Below are 16,482 nucleotides of genomic sequence, written 5' to 3'. Positions count from 1 at the left end.
ACCAAAACTATTATTGTGACAATAGATGGAAAAATAAATTGCTTCCACCATTTTTGACAGTGTGTTAAGTGTATTACCTTTCAACATTAAAAGAGCAATATTCACCCCAGAATATGAACTGCACACACACACCTAAGAGAGACTGAAATAATGTGTAATATCATTTAATTCATGTGCACAGTTCACACACATAATGCAATAATAATCTTTTTGTTTTAATTTGAATACAATTATAATTATAAAAGAATTATAAACGAATAATCACTGGTTTAACAGATTGGTTATCATGACAGTTAATACGACTGCTTTGGATCATCACCTTGAACAATGAGGTGAGATGATTTTAAACACGCCCAATAGAGGGCGCTGCTCTTCAAGTTCAAGTTCGAAAGCAGTATTTACAAATCATCAGGAATCGACCGGACAAGGGTTTATGTTATAACATCAAATCATCCACTGCCACCATCTTAAACACCGTCCATAACCATATAAATTCATATTGCTTTATGCAGTATGCATAGGTTATGGAGAAGAATTAGATTGTGTTTCGTTTAATTTTAACTATCGATCGCCGTGTCCACATTCTTCACGCAAGAATGCTCATAAAATAAATATAATAGATGTATTGGTTTTTGAGTACAAACAGAGGTTAACTGGACATATAAACAACCAACAGCAAAAACCACATAAAACAATAGTCTACACACAAGAACATACAAAATAGTTTCAATAGGATTAAAGATAAGAATAAATAAAAAATCAATATATCAGATACGAATACAACAACAGGCCAGAAGGTTCTTCATCTGACCGTGAGAAACATAAAAACACTCGAACTGCGCGTTGCCTGCGCGTTGCCTTCGCGTTGCGCGCGTCGCGTCAGATCTGATAAGCGTCTCGTAATGTCTATCTATGGTGATAATAAAAAATCAATAACCATATAAACTCTCTTCTTTTAACGGATGAAAAGGTATCCAGCATCCCCCTCCCTCTCCTGCGACACGGGGAGCTCGACTGAACGCGGAAACTCCATCCCGCGTTTTCTGCCTTTTATTGAGGACGCTCTCAATAATTGTTTTCAGTAGCCCTGTTCGTTCAATATCGCAGGTTGGTATTCGATAACTCCATTCCGCGCGCGCCCGCGACGTTCGATCTGCTCCGCTCCGTGTTTTGCGCGCGCTCCCCCGCCTCTCTCTCTCTCGCTCTCTCTCTCTCGCGCGCTGAACTCCAGCCCCTCTCGCGCTCTCTCTATCAGCCTTTCATTCCGTCTCAATATGTCTCAAGATGGCGGCCAATGCGGGATCGATGTTTCAATATTGGAAACGCTTTGATTTGAAGCAGCTCCAGGTCAGCTCCCTTTCGTTTTGTACTCGCTGTGTGTGCCGGTGAGCCGGTCCCGGGGAGCGTCGCGCTGAAAGGCTGGCGCGTTGCTCTCGCGTCGGCTCTTTCGCCGGGTTCGGTGCCCATTGATTAAAGCGGCTGATCGGAAATTGATCCTCTTTGTTCAATTCCCATCGATCAACCATCACGGTCAAGGTGGATGCGGCCACTTCGGCAACGGGAGGCCGAGGGTTTCCCGATTCTTCCCGGCTCCTTTCCATTCTCGGGACGTTTTGGGAATAGTTTGTGCTGAAGAGATTTAGATAGTATGTTTGTGGAAATAATTTCGTGTTTAGAAGTGTGTCGCGCTACACGGGTGGCGCTGTGCTGGACCGAGACGTTATTGCTTAGTAACGAGAGAGGTTGTAAGACTGCCTTCCTTTTTAGATTTCACCTCCTTTATTGTTTACTAGCACTTTTTGTGTGACTTTAGAAGTTTATGAAGTTAGCAAACGCTAAGTTCAGCTTATTAGGTAAGTTTAAAGCGAAGACGGAATTTGCTGCTAAACCTGCGCCAGACAGGAACAATTAAACTCAAAACAAACAAACACGGACAGATGAACGTTTTGGTTAAAAATAGATGTGAGACTCTAGAAGAGACGGTTTATTTCGTTATTCAGTTACAGAGTCCGGCAAAATAGCTCGTCAAAACAAAATAATGCGATTTCACTCTTTTTTTCCCTCCCTCACAGATAACTTGTGTTAGACGCAGGTGGGAATGCTACGATTCAGTTGTTTTGGTTTAATGTTGTGGTATTTGTCTTTAAATTTGCTTAGTTGTCAAAGTCAGAACTCTGTCGTTATTTGTAGTGTTCGTGCTGTAGGAGTATGAAGTACATTTGTCGCGTTTGGTTAGGCATAAACAATAGACCCATGATTATATCAATTATTGATTACGAGTTTATGTATTTATGAACTGAGGTCGCAAAGCTAAGCCAGAAGAAAAATCGCTGACCTATTTTCCGATCGAACCGTAAATTTCCTTTTACCAGTAACCATTTCTAGATCCCCAGAAGCCTCGCCAGTCGTTTAAAATAGATGTCATATTATTTAAAAACGATAGTAGCAAAAAATGCTTTATGGATCGATTAGAATTTAAGTATTTGGAATATTTGTCAAATATGCTAATATGAAACTAAATTAAAGCCGAATGTAGAATGCTCTGTATGTACATATGTTGCAATATGTTTTGAGATGCTGTTCAGATTTTGTCTAACATTCATCTGTAATAGTCAAACATTGCCCGGCTCGTGCTATGTCAGATGTTTTGCTGATTGATTATGTTGTGTTCTCTGAAAATCATTTATTCAGTTAGGCTTCAGACATATAGTGTTGAACATAAAAGGACCACACACACACACACACACACAGCTGGGCATATTCTGATGTGGTGACTCTAAATTTGCAATGCCCTCTCTCTCTCTCTGTCTCTCTCTCTCTCTCTCTCTCTTTCTATCTGTCTCCCAGGCTGATAAGAACTGGCATCAGCAAGTTCAGGCTTTGATGATGTCATGGGCGCTATTTATCATCTAGTTTTTGTCTGTTGCTACTTTTGTTTCTTTTCTATTCAAATCTTGTTTTTCAGAGTGTTTTAAATGTGTTTATTTTATTTTATTTTTTATTAACTTCACTGATTCATGCTTAATTGATGCCTCGATGTGAATCAGATGTCTTATATTACCCTGCAAAAACCGCACCAGACAGTGAAATAAAGTGGTCTGAATTATAATTTCCACAACCCAGTGATTCCAAACGGACCTGTTTGTCTCATATTTCCTAAACTTTTTGTTTGTCGGAGTCACCTGCTGTGTCCTGTCACCATGTGGCTTTGAGGTCTGCGAATGCAGGTGAGGTTTAAGTGTACCTCACTTGGTGTGTGGTCCCGAGTTTTCGTGCGTCAACTCGGAGAGATTAGCGATTGACGCAGGCAGTTCTGCCACCATCAAGATGTGAGTCTTGTCTGGACCTGCATTGGGCCCCTGTGATGACTTTAAAATGTGTTTGATATCTTTAATGAGGGGCACATTGGCCAGCTGCGGTACACTATGTACCTAAACACTATAAGAGTGTAATCTGCTGCATTTTGGTTCCTCTGTGTGGTTACCGTATGTATGGAGCTGCTATGTCTTTAAGATCTTCTACAGTATGTCTGTCAAGAGTTTTAGCAGATTAAGCTGCCAGACGTTATACTCGTTTTTGGATGTGCCCTCATTCACTTTTCTTACTTGAAAATAGATAATAAATTGATAACTTGTAATCTTGAGTAATTATTAGATGAGTACACATGATCAATGATATTTTTTGAACATTTTTTAGGGGATTCATCACTTGCAGATGGAGTGTTTTCATTGAACATCACTAAATGAATTGAGGACCTGTATTTGACTGTTTTAGTAATAACTGTCTGACTGACACCTGACTGGAAAGTGGGGAAAGTCCCTAAAAGTGAGCAGGAATGTCTCTACATGTCTGAGAAAATGCTGGTAAAACTACTTTTAGGCATGGTTTTAATGCAGACATGAAAGATGAATAGAACAACAGCGTCTCTGTGGAGCCCACCCCACACATTCACACAGACTCGGATCCTGACCACTTCAAAACCAAGCCAACTATATGAGGCCCCAAAACAACACACATATTTGCATGTGGCCTCTCCAAATTTAGCCTCAAAGTAAAGCACGTCAATTGACTCTTGTATTTGTCTAATTTAGCAATTTAGGCTGATAATAAATCCTGCAAAGCCCTTTGGTTGATGCAGTTTTGAGGAAACCAAATACATTTTCAGATCTATTATTTGGTCTAAATTTGACCGAAATTATTCAGAATAAAACATTTTAGCGGAAATTTGTAGCCCTTTAACATTCGGAAAATACAAAGAATATACTGACTTTTTATAATTTCGCTGTTTAGTCATCATAATGCGTTATGTAATCCCTTTTGAGTGTATTGATATATAGGTACTTTTGAGAAAACAAAATTTTCAGAAAACGCTTTATTTTAAGGTATACTTTTCACTACTACATTACTAACTATTAATAAGCAGATTTGAGGCAAATAGTTAATAGTGAGAATTGGACCTTAAAATAAAGTGTGTCCATTATTTGCTCTGTTTTTCAAGAATATGTACAGAAAAACTTACTTTTTGTGAATTGTGTACATTAATAGCCTTTTCATATTTGTAAAGGCATGAATAATGTTACATACGTATGCTGCATAAGGTCCATGGTTTTACTTTTCTGTTTCCTTTGCTGCTTGTGACAGGAAATTAAATTTGTCCAAATTATACAGGAAAAAAAACTTATTAAAAGCTTATTCATCTTTGCAAAGACATTAACACTAAAATGAAGCAGTTCAATTGACTCAATTTATACTGATAATAAATTCTACAAGGCCCTTTGAGTATCTTGAAATGCACTTTTGAGAAAACAAAACATCTACAGATATATTATTTGGTCTAAATTTGACCGACTTGTACAGACTTTTTGTTAACACTATACATTGATAGCCTTTTCATATTTGTAAAGTCATGACGAACATTACATTTGCATAATAATGTCCATCTGTAGTGGTTTCATAGTACAGTTTCCTTTCCTGTGTGTGACAGGAGATTCAGTCTGTTGCCTTGCTTTGGTTATTAAAAAAAAAAGTAGCGGTGCTTGTCGCTGAAAAGTATAGGTTAGCAATTTCAGATCTGGTACTTGAGCACCTTTGTTCTACTAGCAGATCAGTCCAGACGCAGATAATCCCACTCTATTTGAATTACCTGCTCGGGGAGGTGCTGCGATCTAAAATAAGAAGTGTTTTTTCTCTGTGTAGTTGTCTGCCATCTCATGTGATCATGGTAGGCCATTAATTGTGGCCTCAGTATAGCTCCTTTAAAGGGTACTCAGATCCTCTGTGATAAATACTAGATGATGATGATGATGATGTATTTTTATTCCGTCTAAAGAGGGAATCATTCACCGGCTCCCAATGTATTTTAACTTGTGTGTTAGATGAAGATGTGCTTAAATATATTTAGGTAAATATGTGCTTAAATAGAAGTTTTTTTTAACTTTTTACTGGAATTTGTAATATGAAGTGGCTAAATAGTTAATGAAATAGTTTTAAGTGAGTGCTTTTTATAGGTATGTGTGATGACCCCTCTTTCCTTTGCTGATCAGTCTGCACTCAGTTGCTGAAGATAAAGATGGCAGGAAGAATTCAGTGACCATGGGAATCAGGGGGGAGGCCATGTGCCAGCACACTCTCTCTCTCTCTCTCTCTCTCTCCCTCTCCGTCACCCTCTCTCAGACACTCATACACACGGTCATTACTTCACTGGCTGCCCCCTTTTGCTGTGTCTGAGGGCTGGGGTTTCACTGGGGGGCCGCTCCCCTCCCGCCCCACACACAGGGAAGTCAGAACTCTGACGCCACCAGCATAATTAGCCGTCCATTTCAAATAGGGCCCGAGTTGGAGGAGGGGATGAGAGCGCTCGCCCCTCCCACCCCTTCTCTCTTCCTCTCTTTTTCTCTTTCTTGCTTCCTTTCGTTCATACTTTATGGCGTGTTCGGTCTGCGTGCCCGTGCACTCTGGAAATTCTTTCAGTTTGAAGGAATTTAACAGCAGCTGAGTTGAGAAAAAGAGCAAACTGCAAAAGAAAACTAAAGTTTATTGGCAGCATTTTGGTCTTTTTCTGTCTTCAACTTTAAAGTCAAAAGGCATTTTTAATTAAAAAAATAAATAAAATAAAAAAATCGAGTTGACTCTTTTTTACTTTCTCGATGCATGTTTCACATTTTTTGTGCATGATTTACCTGTGCATTTTATCTCAGATTAAAACATGTTTTGTAAACTTAAATTAAAATGGGATAAATTTGCTCTTCTTTTGTTGATGACACTGGTTATTTGATATTGTAACTAATAACAAACATCTATTTTGTTTTGTTTTTGTTTTAGATAGCTTACATCCGAAGTAGCTTTTGATATTTAAAGCCAATTTTTCATGATTCCATCAATTCCTCATGGATAAAATGTTCCGACCAACAGGTTTTCTAGAGTTAAATTTTTTTTAAAGAAAGGTCTTAAACATTTGTTTCCTGGTGGTTGTTCAAAAAACTACTCAAAGCCTTGAACATGGGAGAAATTGGACTGCTGAATAATATTTGTGTAAAATAGTGTTAAAACAATGCGTCAGGTTATTACTGTGATAGACTGTGGAAAAAGGTTAGAACAGCGTTTTATTTGCTTCTGTTCAGAAACATCTGGAAAGAGTTTGAGGGAAGTAGTTCTGAATTAAGAGCCATGGGAAAGAGATCTGCTCCGATTGCCCTCTTTCCTGAGCGAAGGAGAGAGAGAGATAAAGCGAGAGACTCAAAGGGAAGTTTAGTCCAAATGGTCTTTGTATATTGTCACTTAAAACAGATTTTATACTTAAGAATCATGAAGTTTTTTCCATATGTTCTATGTCATTTGGATTTATTGGTTTTAATGGCTTCATTAAACAAAAATTACAGTGCTTTTATGCAAGTTGTACGTTTAGATTCTGTCATAAACAACAAATTTAAACCTAGTTGAATCACACATTTGTTATGATTGCCCCGTCGTTGAATGTTTCTTACCGCAACCCGATCCATTGTTTTCAGACAAGATTCACCAAGGCTATGATGAAAAGAACATGTTTTTATTTCCATCTTCGCTGCCATGTCGAGGCTCTGCCGCGCCACCCTAATTCATCACAGATATGTTTAAAAAATCACAACTGTGGAGATCAAAGGCCTTGACAAAGCCTGTGACTTTACTGTGCGTAAAACTAATGATGTGCATCTTCCAGTGTCTTTTTCATCTCGTCCTTGTCTGCTGTTGTCGCCGGTGGTCAGTAAGTTGTTTACAGCAGCCCTCGGTCTACTCTCATTGAAATGTATCTGCAAATTTTTGCAATAAATCAGTGAACAAATGAAACTTTGCTAGCAATGAAGCTGTGTTTTTTATAATTTACATGAGATCAAAATTGAGAAAATTTATTTTATTAATACATGTTTCTGCTTTTAATTGGAATTTTTAATTTGTGCATGTTAAATGGTTTGTCTTTTTAATCTTTATAATACAGTAATTAGCTCTCAGGCTGAAACGACTTAATGACTGACGTCTGTTCACCAACTTGCTTGCTTTAATCAAAACCTATTGAATATAACCCCTAAACAGATAATTAGATAATTAATGTTCTGTTACCGTCATATTACAGACATACAAAGGCTTGCAAACACATTTTAATGTTGAGTTAAAGGGATAGTTCACCCAAAAATGAAAATTAGATGTTTATCTTCTTACCCCCAGGGCATCCAAGATGTAGGTGACTTTGTGTCTTCTCAATTTCAGTTGTGTCTTCTTTTTTTAGCTTCAGTTGTTGCAGTCTCTCAGTTGTACAATGCATGGCAAGTGGTAACAGAATCTATGAGAGTTTGATAAACATCAAATTTTCTTTTTTGGGAGAAACCATACCTTTAAGTAACACTTTTCTTTGCCTCTGAACTGATGCCATCAAACTGTCATTTTACCTTCCCTAGATCACAATTTTGTTATCCTTAGGATTATGTCTCATATAAATTGTTTGCAAACACTGCTTCATGTTGGCTTCAACTGTGAGTGATTGGTGAAACTAGCTAGCAGTGAAGCTAAACTGTTTATCTCAACACAATACATAAAATGAGTCGTCATGATCTCGTATTCGGTCCGAACAGCAGGCAGACGTCATCCCTGGCTCGATAATTTACTGGGCGAGATTTGTCTGAAAAATAGAGATTGTATTTGCTCTTTAAATATCAGAGTATCGATTGCACTTGGCGGCAGCTGGCGAAGACTCACAGTCAGAACTGATAATGTGTGGGAGACTCAAGAGGCTGGAATCTCACTCACATGCCATGTTTGATAAAAGCCCAGCTCTTAGGGGGCTATGAACAGTCCATTTCAGCTGAGGCGAGGAGGAGGCTCGCGCCTCTCTTTCTCCCTTCATCTCTCTCACTCTCCTTCTCTCTCTTACTTTCTTACCGCTCGCTGTGAGAGATGATTGAAAAGCTGGAGTTTCCATCAGCGGCCGTCAGCTGTAAATGTACTCAGACTGCTGAAACAGCCCTACGTTGTTGCTGACCGTGGCATGGACCAGAGGATGTAGCGCCACATTGCATTGTGTGTAGTGTGCCAGCATAATCAGGTGTGAATAAGTAGGTCAGCTGTGGCCTGTGTTTCGCGTTGCCGGATGGTAATTCCGACAGCAGCCGAGAATTAGTTTTTTGTGCAGTCGGTGGTTTGCGGATTGTTAATGTTGAAGACTGTTTGCGGGAAGAGATGGACGTTCACAGCTTGTGTGTTCAGATGAAGGATGATTCACATTTGTGTTGGGTTACATAAGGAGCCAGCCCTTTGGGGGGTGACCCAAGCTTTTTCTTTTTGCACTCAGTGTTTCTCCTTCACTTTCATTCTGTAGTTTCGCATTCAGACTCTCTCTGGTTGGCACGTAGCCTTGGTTTGATTGCCAACTGAGAAAGTGCTGTAGCAGGATCAGGATACCTGACATAAGGCGACACATTCTTTTGTCCATGCGCTCTTTCGAGAGACATCTGGACTGCTGTTTAACTTTGCTGTCTCGAGCATAAACAGGTGTTTTTGTGACTAAATGAATGGATTAACCAGCAGACCCAGACACGGTTCCACTCCAGACTCAATGCCAAACTTTTTTTAACCTTGTGCCGTGTGCGTAATCCTAGAGATATAAATAGCCTTCCCCAATAGGAACTGGAAGGAAGGGCACAGCAACCTTCATACGTTTCAATGTGATGCATTTACCTAATTTGTTTAAAAGTAAGATTTGTAAGGATAAAAAAGTATAGTCTAATTGAGGCCTTGTGGCCTTCTGACTTGTGGTTTAGGCATGTGCAAAACTACATTAAAAACTACTGTACAACTTATTGTTCATAAAGGGATAGTTCTGTCATCATTAACTTATACTTTTGTTGTTCCAAGGTTTTTTTTTTGTCTCTACAATGGAAGCCAATGGGTTACAGTGTTTTGTTGTTTGAAAATATCTTCTTTTGTGATCTGCAGAAAAAAAAAAAGTTAGATAGTTTTGGTATGACCTGATGTGTGATAAAATTTTCTGTGAACTATCCCTTTAAGTAAGAAAAGAATTATTAGGATGGTTTAGGGGTCACCTTGTCCTATAAGATACTGATGGCAAAATCAAAAGAAATAACATGTAATATAAATGTAACCATAAAATAGTGTTGGGCGATCTGGTAATTTTTCAAATCGTCAGCCCGTGAGATCGACGATACACAATATTATCGTGCATGGGTTCTTTTCATAACATAACTATTTGGTGTTTTAAACCGCGCATGTGCGCGATAAAGAGAGCCTATGGAATCACCAATAAGAAAAAAATATATACTTTAAAACATATACTGACTGATTTAACTAACATTAAATAAAAAAATACTGTATTTAAAACAGCTAGTTCATATATAGTCGGACGCAACTGTCCTATTGCGTGTCCTTTGACAAATTTTCCGCACGTCGCATGGAAGTTATCAGTCTTAATGTTCTGCAAAATCAGACAATGGTGAAAATCAATAGTAGATTTCATTTAAAGTACAGCAGTTTAACACTTATATTGAACATAAACGAACACGTAAAAAATAAAGTATTCAAAACAGGTAAGTTCATATATTTGAGACTGACTCACCGCCACAGAAACAAGAATGAGATTCATTCTAAAATAACTGTGGTGTTAGTTAGTGAGGGCTCGTTTAAAATATTGCACATATATATATACATATATAGGCCGTTCAGATTACTTGTTAAAGTACACCTTATATCTACAGACGAAGTACGTCTGTTTGTGGATGGAGACTTTGTATGTATTTTGCAGCATCACATTATAGTGCGGTGTGCATGAAAATAATAACAAGGCGGCAGAGCGAACTTATCATCCATAGTTGTTCTCTACATCACCACATAGTGAGTGTTATAAATTAAGTGATCAGTCTTGGATAACCACCATGGATGATAAGTGCGCTCTGCCGCCTTGTGACTACAGGCTCTAATCCTCTTTTGCGCATGGTCACGCAGTGTGTGTGTGTGTGAAATGCAGTGCTAGAGTGAAATAGCTGGGCAGTTTGATAGCCGAATTATAATAGGCCGCCAATAAATTTTTTTTAGCGTAATATCTTCTTGATTATCGACAGATAAATCTGCTTATGTTGATATCTCTGACTATCGTCAATACACGATTCTATCATCTATCATCACAAACTTATCGTAAACCTAATCATAATTGCAAAACGAAAAAAATATTATAGAAGTTGTACACTTACATAACTTCGCTTTCTTGTACAATTTCTTAAAAGAGTTGTCATAAGAGTATGTTGCAGCCTTTATATATTAAAAATGCATCTGAGGTTGGTTTAGGGGTGCACAATAAATATCGGCCAATAATTAATGCGCATCAGTAAAGCCGGTTCTTTATCAGCGCTAAATTCCATCAGGTGCGTGATTTCACATATAGCAGCTGTTACTACACAGAGCCGGTGTTAACTGACAAGCTGCGCAAATCCCCGTTAATAATGAACGATGGCTCTGATTAGAGAAACGGCTTTACTGACGAGATGCAGATTAATTATCAGCCGATATTTACCGTGCACCCTTACTGATTAGAGAACCAGCTTTACTGATGAGATGGGCATTAATTATTGGCTGATATTTATCATGCACCACTTGGTTGGTTTGGGGTCCTATGCTGACGAAGGCTGCATTTATTTGATCAAACAATACAGTAAAACTGTATTATTACAATTAAAAATATATATTTTATAAAATTGTTTAAAATGTGATTAAATCATGTTATAGCAAAGCTGAATTTTCAGTCTTCAATCTTCAGTGTCACATGATCCTTCAAAAACTATTGTAATATGCTAATTAGGTGCTTGAGATACATTTATAATGATCAGTATTTATTTTGAATAAAAATAGAGTATTGATTTTTAAATAGAAATCTTTTTAGCATTATATCATTACAAGCTTGTCATTTTGGTCACTTTTGATCAATTTAATGCATCCTGGCTTTATATAAAAAAAAACAGCTAAACTTTTAAAAAAGTAGTGTATAACGTGAGTTCTTTTTTTCCATAAGCACAATAATGTAAACTGGCTAAGCCTCTATAATCTAATGAGAATACTGTGTCTGTTAAAACAGGAGTTTTCATTGGAAACTATTAGAGAAGTTTTTTTTCTCGAGGAGCCCCAGATGCTCAGTACATTATGCGATATGATGGTGGCTTCTAATTTAGCCATGGTCTTATCCTGTACGGATGAGTAATTGTGTCCATAAAGAAGGTTAATCTTCATAACAGGGGAACATAAACCAGATCTCTCTGGGTCCTCTTCTTTTTCAGCACAGAACAGGATAAGAGAGTACTTCTAAAGCTCAGAGCAGGGAACTTTTTTTGGTTGGAAGAATTTAGTGCCGTTTCTGAGAAAATAAACATTACACTTCAATTTGCTCCTTATAGTTATTGTCTGGTCTCAGGAAGACTGGTCAAAGTTAGGTGAGGTTTTGGGAGCACTTATTTTAGACCGGCTCTTCGCAGTTCCCCTCTAGGAAAGTCTGGACTGCTGGGGGTTGGGGAAGACAGCATTTAGGAATGTCTCACAGTTTCCGGAACAGTTCACCTCAGAACATTCGAGTGCCGTCTTGCTCCATTACTATTCTCAGAGAGTCTCAGGTAGCCATGGTGAAGAGTTTGCACCCAGCTGTGGTTTAAGTGCTCTGTGAGAATGAGAAATAATCAGGAGACCCTTTAACCTTCTGTCCACACTTTTTCCCTTCTGTCTTACGTTCACTCTCTAGCACACACACACACACACACACTTTTGGGTTTTACTCCAGATATCCCTAGCCAGCCTGGGCTCAGCACTTTAAAAACCTAAACAAAACAAGTCCTCTGTGGGGGCCCTCGGTGCCTAGGGAACCAGGCAGCTCCACCTCACACTCAGCGGCAGCAGGGCTCCCTGATCTGGCTTGGAGCTAGACTTTGGCTGAACTTTCACTTTTGCCTGAAACAGTTATTATTAGTGACCTGAAAACCTCCAGGAGGAGTGGAAATGGAAGCCAGATGCCGTTAGTGGCTGGAAAACGATATTTAGCTTTCAAATGGTGCCCATGGGGAGGGAGACTGACATGGATTTCCATGTTGGGGGGGTGGAGAAACAGTGACCCTGGTGCTGCTTTGCTGATTTGTTCTGCCGATGGCTTGTGCTTACATATCGTAACAGGCGACATGGGGGGTGGAACTGGGAAAAGGGCTGGACCTTCAAATTTGGTTGTGTTTGGGGGCACTAACTGTTATCTCTGATCGTACATATGGTACAACATTGTTGTTTCTTGAAGAGTTAGTTCACCCAAAAATGAAAATTAGACTGCATTTTACTCACCCCTGATGCACCCTGAGTGTATATGACCATCTTATTTCAGATTCTTTCAGTTATATTAAAACTGTCTTTGAACTTTCAAGGTCTAATATTGCAGTCAGCGGGTGTAGCATTGCTCAGTCGATCAGTCCAAAAGATGTGAAATAAAAAGCGCTCTTCCATAAAAAAAAAAGTGCCTCACACAGCTCCAGGGGGTGAACAAATGCCTCCTGTAGCACATCGATGCATTTTTCTAAGAAACATTATCCATATTCAAAACGTAATAATCGTTTTAATCTAGCTTGCGCTCACTGTTGTAAACGGTAGCAGTTCCGTGGGAATTAGTGTGAGTGTGAAGTGTGATGTGACACACATTTGGATGGGATAAATGCAGAGCACCAATTCTGAGTATGGCTTACCATACTTGGAAAATGTCACGACTTTCACTTTTTTTTTCATGTCTACTGTAACCTTTCTATGTTACCTGTAATGTGTACTTGAGGGAAAGCTAAACCCCTTATTCTGCTTTTCTGGTGCTATGGGAACAGTGACAGTCTGACAGTGATGTCCCGGGATTGTTGTGTCTCCAGTCCAGCAAGACGATGCAACACACACTGCCTCTTTAATTCCAGCACTTCCTCATCCCCTTATTCGCTCTCTTTATACAAAATGTCTGTGCAGCCTGCAGCGCATTTTCTGTCTCCAGGAGGGTCATTATTTTTAGCAGGAAGTGTCTGAAAATGGACTGTGCTTGGTCAGATGTGTAAGTGCGTGTGTGTGTGTTGGCCCTTGGCTGGCTGGCCTAGCTTGCAGTGAGGAGAGATTGGCGGGATGTTGGTGTTGTTATTAGTCCTAACAGCAGCTCAGCAGAGGATGTGCTCTCCTCGGTCCCTCGGAATATCAGAGACAGATCCACGGAGATCAGAGGGCCAAATTTATCAGGTGAATTTCAGCGAGAGGGAATGAAAATAGCAGGCTGGCCGAGGAGACTTTTTGCTTATTTATGAGAATGTCATACCTGGCCTGTTTCGACGTAATCAAATTTTAAAGTGTTATTGTGCTACTACCAGCATTTTTATCCTTTGGTGGTCAAAGGGGATTTTTCAAGGGGACCTTTTGTTGTTGTTCTTTTCGCCCCTTAAATCAACAGAACTTGGCAAATCGCACTTGTGTTTGACAATTTCCCAAATTTACCCAGTGACTGTGCAAGTTAAAAAAAGATTGGGGAGAAAAGATGATGGTCAGCGTTCTAGTCATCAGTCTGTGTGGGATTGTTTGAGGTGTTTGCCTTCAGTTCGGCTAGGCTATTTCTCTTGGCAGGCCGATATGTACATCTGACACTGATGGCTTCCCTGGCCATCAGCCAGAGAATATTTCAAACAACTTGCTTTTAAAAAAGACCGCTGTGCGTCCTGGGAGTTACAGCATAATTAAACAGACTTGAACCTCTCCGCGCAGAAACAAATAACTATAAATATCGACATACTGAAAAGGCCTCTGTGCCTGCGGTCTTCCATAACTTTTCTTAAAAAAATTAATAAATAATTAAATAAGATCAATCACATTTGTATTTCTTGCTCTTTGTTTTACATGTGAATCATATCAAGACAGCTTTCTTTATCATTTTGTGTGTTTTGTACATTTAAAGTTGTACAACACATTTAAACATATATATGCGCACACAATTATTTCTTATTTAAAAGCACATTGTTTTGTCTTATTTTTGCCTTGTTTATAAGAACAGTGTAGACAAACTGGCAATCGAAAGAAAAATAGGGAAAAAATCTGATCTTAACGAAACAGAGCATCCAGTGCTGATGGCATGATTTGAGACATCAGCCCACCTGAAACATTTCAATCCCTCATTTGGAGGTCTGTTTTATCTTTGCGAGCAATCAGGTGGCTTATATTTGTCTTTTAATCCAGGACTTTCACTTACACTGTGGTATTATCTCAGTTAAACTCACGTCTGCACACAGATATGCGTACCAAATGCATCCAGGACCTCCATTATGAAGAGATGCATTATCTGTCACGCTGGATTGTGCATATTGTTATGGATTTACGCGAACTGCATCCGAGGCCTAGAGATTGGTGGTGGTGGGGGGGGGGGGGTTCTAGACTGGAGAGTCAGTGAGTAGAAGCATCGTGTTTTGCCTCACGTTTCTTCGGTTTGTAACTTCCATTGACGTCCGAGTCATTGGTTTAAATCTCAGGGAATTATGTTCTACACTATTTGCGCTGCCAGTAGCTCCAAGATTTCAACTACTGCTCTCATTCTAATTTCAAATTAGAGGATCCATCCAGCAATGTCTGATAGTGATCTGTCATATCCAGGAAGTTCAAGCAAGTTCAAAATCGCTGGAATGTTCTTTGAATTGGTTCAAAATGCACACTCTACACAAGCCAGATGTGGGTAAAAATTGTTTTTGGCCATTAAACCGCCATAGTATGATTAAGAATGATAATCTGAGATAAGTGATGTGAATGATTTAAATCAAAGACTTTCATAACACCTACTAACAAAAGAACTCTGAGACTTGAGATGCTTGTCTAACAACTTTTACCTCAGTGTAAAATTTACCATCGTAAGATTATATATGCTGACACGTATTTAATTTTTCTTAAATTAAAATGTGTGTATATGTAGCTATAAAATATTTAAATAAATATAAAAACTATATATATATATATATATATATATATATATATATATATATATATATATATATGTATATGTATATGTATATGTATATATATGTATGTATATGTATATGTGTGTGTGTCAAGTATAGTTGTTCCTTAGCTTTCAGCATCTTCTTACCTCTGGCGACGTCACATACAGCCAGTCATCATGCACTGCTCTGCTGACTAATCCAACTGTTTTTGGCAAAGTTGGGCCTAAGAAAAAGTAAGGGGTAGTACTTGTGCATTCACTTGATCGTGTATGTGTTTGCATCTGCCATTGTGTGTGTGTGTGTGTGGTCGTGCTTTGGCAGCATGAGTTTGTTGTTCCCGGAGGCATGCTAGTGAAAGCGGACCCGTAGAAGGAGAGGAGCGTTCATGACGGTACTCGCTGGGAAAACCGCAGGCCAGACGAGCTGATTGGACTGTGCTGCGACACCATGTTTCCCATGTTCTGAACAGCTTTCACTGGAAGCTAGCCAGCACAGAGGGGGACCCCTCTCATCTGCTCGCTGCCTCTTTATTTTTCTCCTTTCTCGCCCTCTTGTGCTCTCTGTATCCCATTCAGACTGATGTTTTAGAGACGAGAGCATTGCTGAAATCGCAAATCGGCCTTTGAAATGGAAAACAAATTACAGAAAACAAGCATGGATGGATTGCCACTGCTCTTTCTTCATCTTCATCTCCTCCCCTCCTCTTTCGTTTGTGTTGGAAAGGGAAGCGTTGAGAGCTTTGACCCACGAGAACTCAAACTTGTGTCTTTCTAAATCTAAATTACTGACTTTCATTTGTGGAACACAAATTAAGTTATTTTGAATAATGTTGGGATCCAAAACTACATTATGACCCCACGACTTTCATTGTATTAACAAAAAAAAAAAACACTTTTTGGCTTCATTGTATAGCTAATTTGGTTCGACTGCTAACACTCTTTGAAAATCCTCTCCATCTTGGATAAGGTTGCTTGTTTTGTGC

General features: G+C 39.0%; 1 protein-coding gene across 4 annotated transcripts in view; it reads left to right on the top strand.

Moving 5' to 3' along the window:
* The first annotated feature begins 201 nt into the window (after positions 1-201).
* LOC113054412 (homeobox protein cut-like 1) overlaps positions 202-16,482 on the top strand; it is a 110,682-nt gene continuing 94,401 nt past the window's right edge. For 2 of the 4 annotated variants that reach the window (XM_026219948.1, XM_026219949.1), the window contains exon 1: positions 202-1,347. In XM_026219948.1, coding sequence (XP_026075733.1) covers positions 1,285-1,347 — 63 coding nt within the window. In that variant the 5' untranslated portion in view covers positions 202-1,284. The remainder of the gene's footprint in view (positions 1,348-16,482) is intronic. The other 2 variants (XM_026219947.1, XM_026219950.1) reach the window with 1 other exon arrangement.

The sequence above is a fragment of the Carassius auratus genome, chromosome 35 (genome assembly GCF_003368295.1).
Source record: "Carassius auratus strain Wakin chromosome 35, ASM336829v1, whole genome shotgun sequence".
NCBI lineage: Eukaryota > Metazoa > Chordata > Actinopteri > Cypriniformes > Cyprinidae > Carassius > Carassius auratus.
The sequence above is the reverse complement of the archived record's forward strand: the minus strand, read 5'-3'. Positions and strand labels throughout refer to the sequence as shown.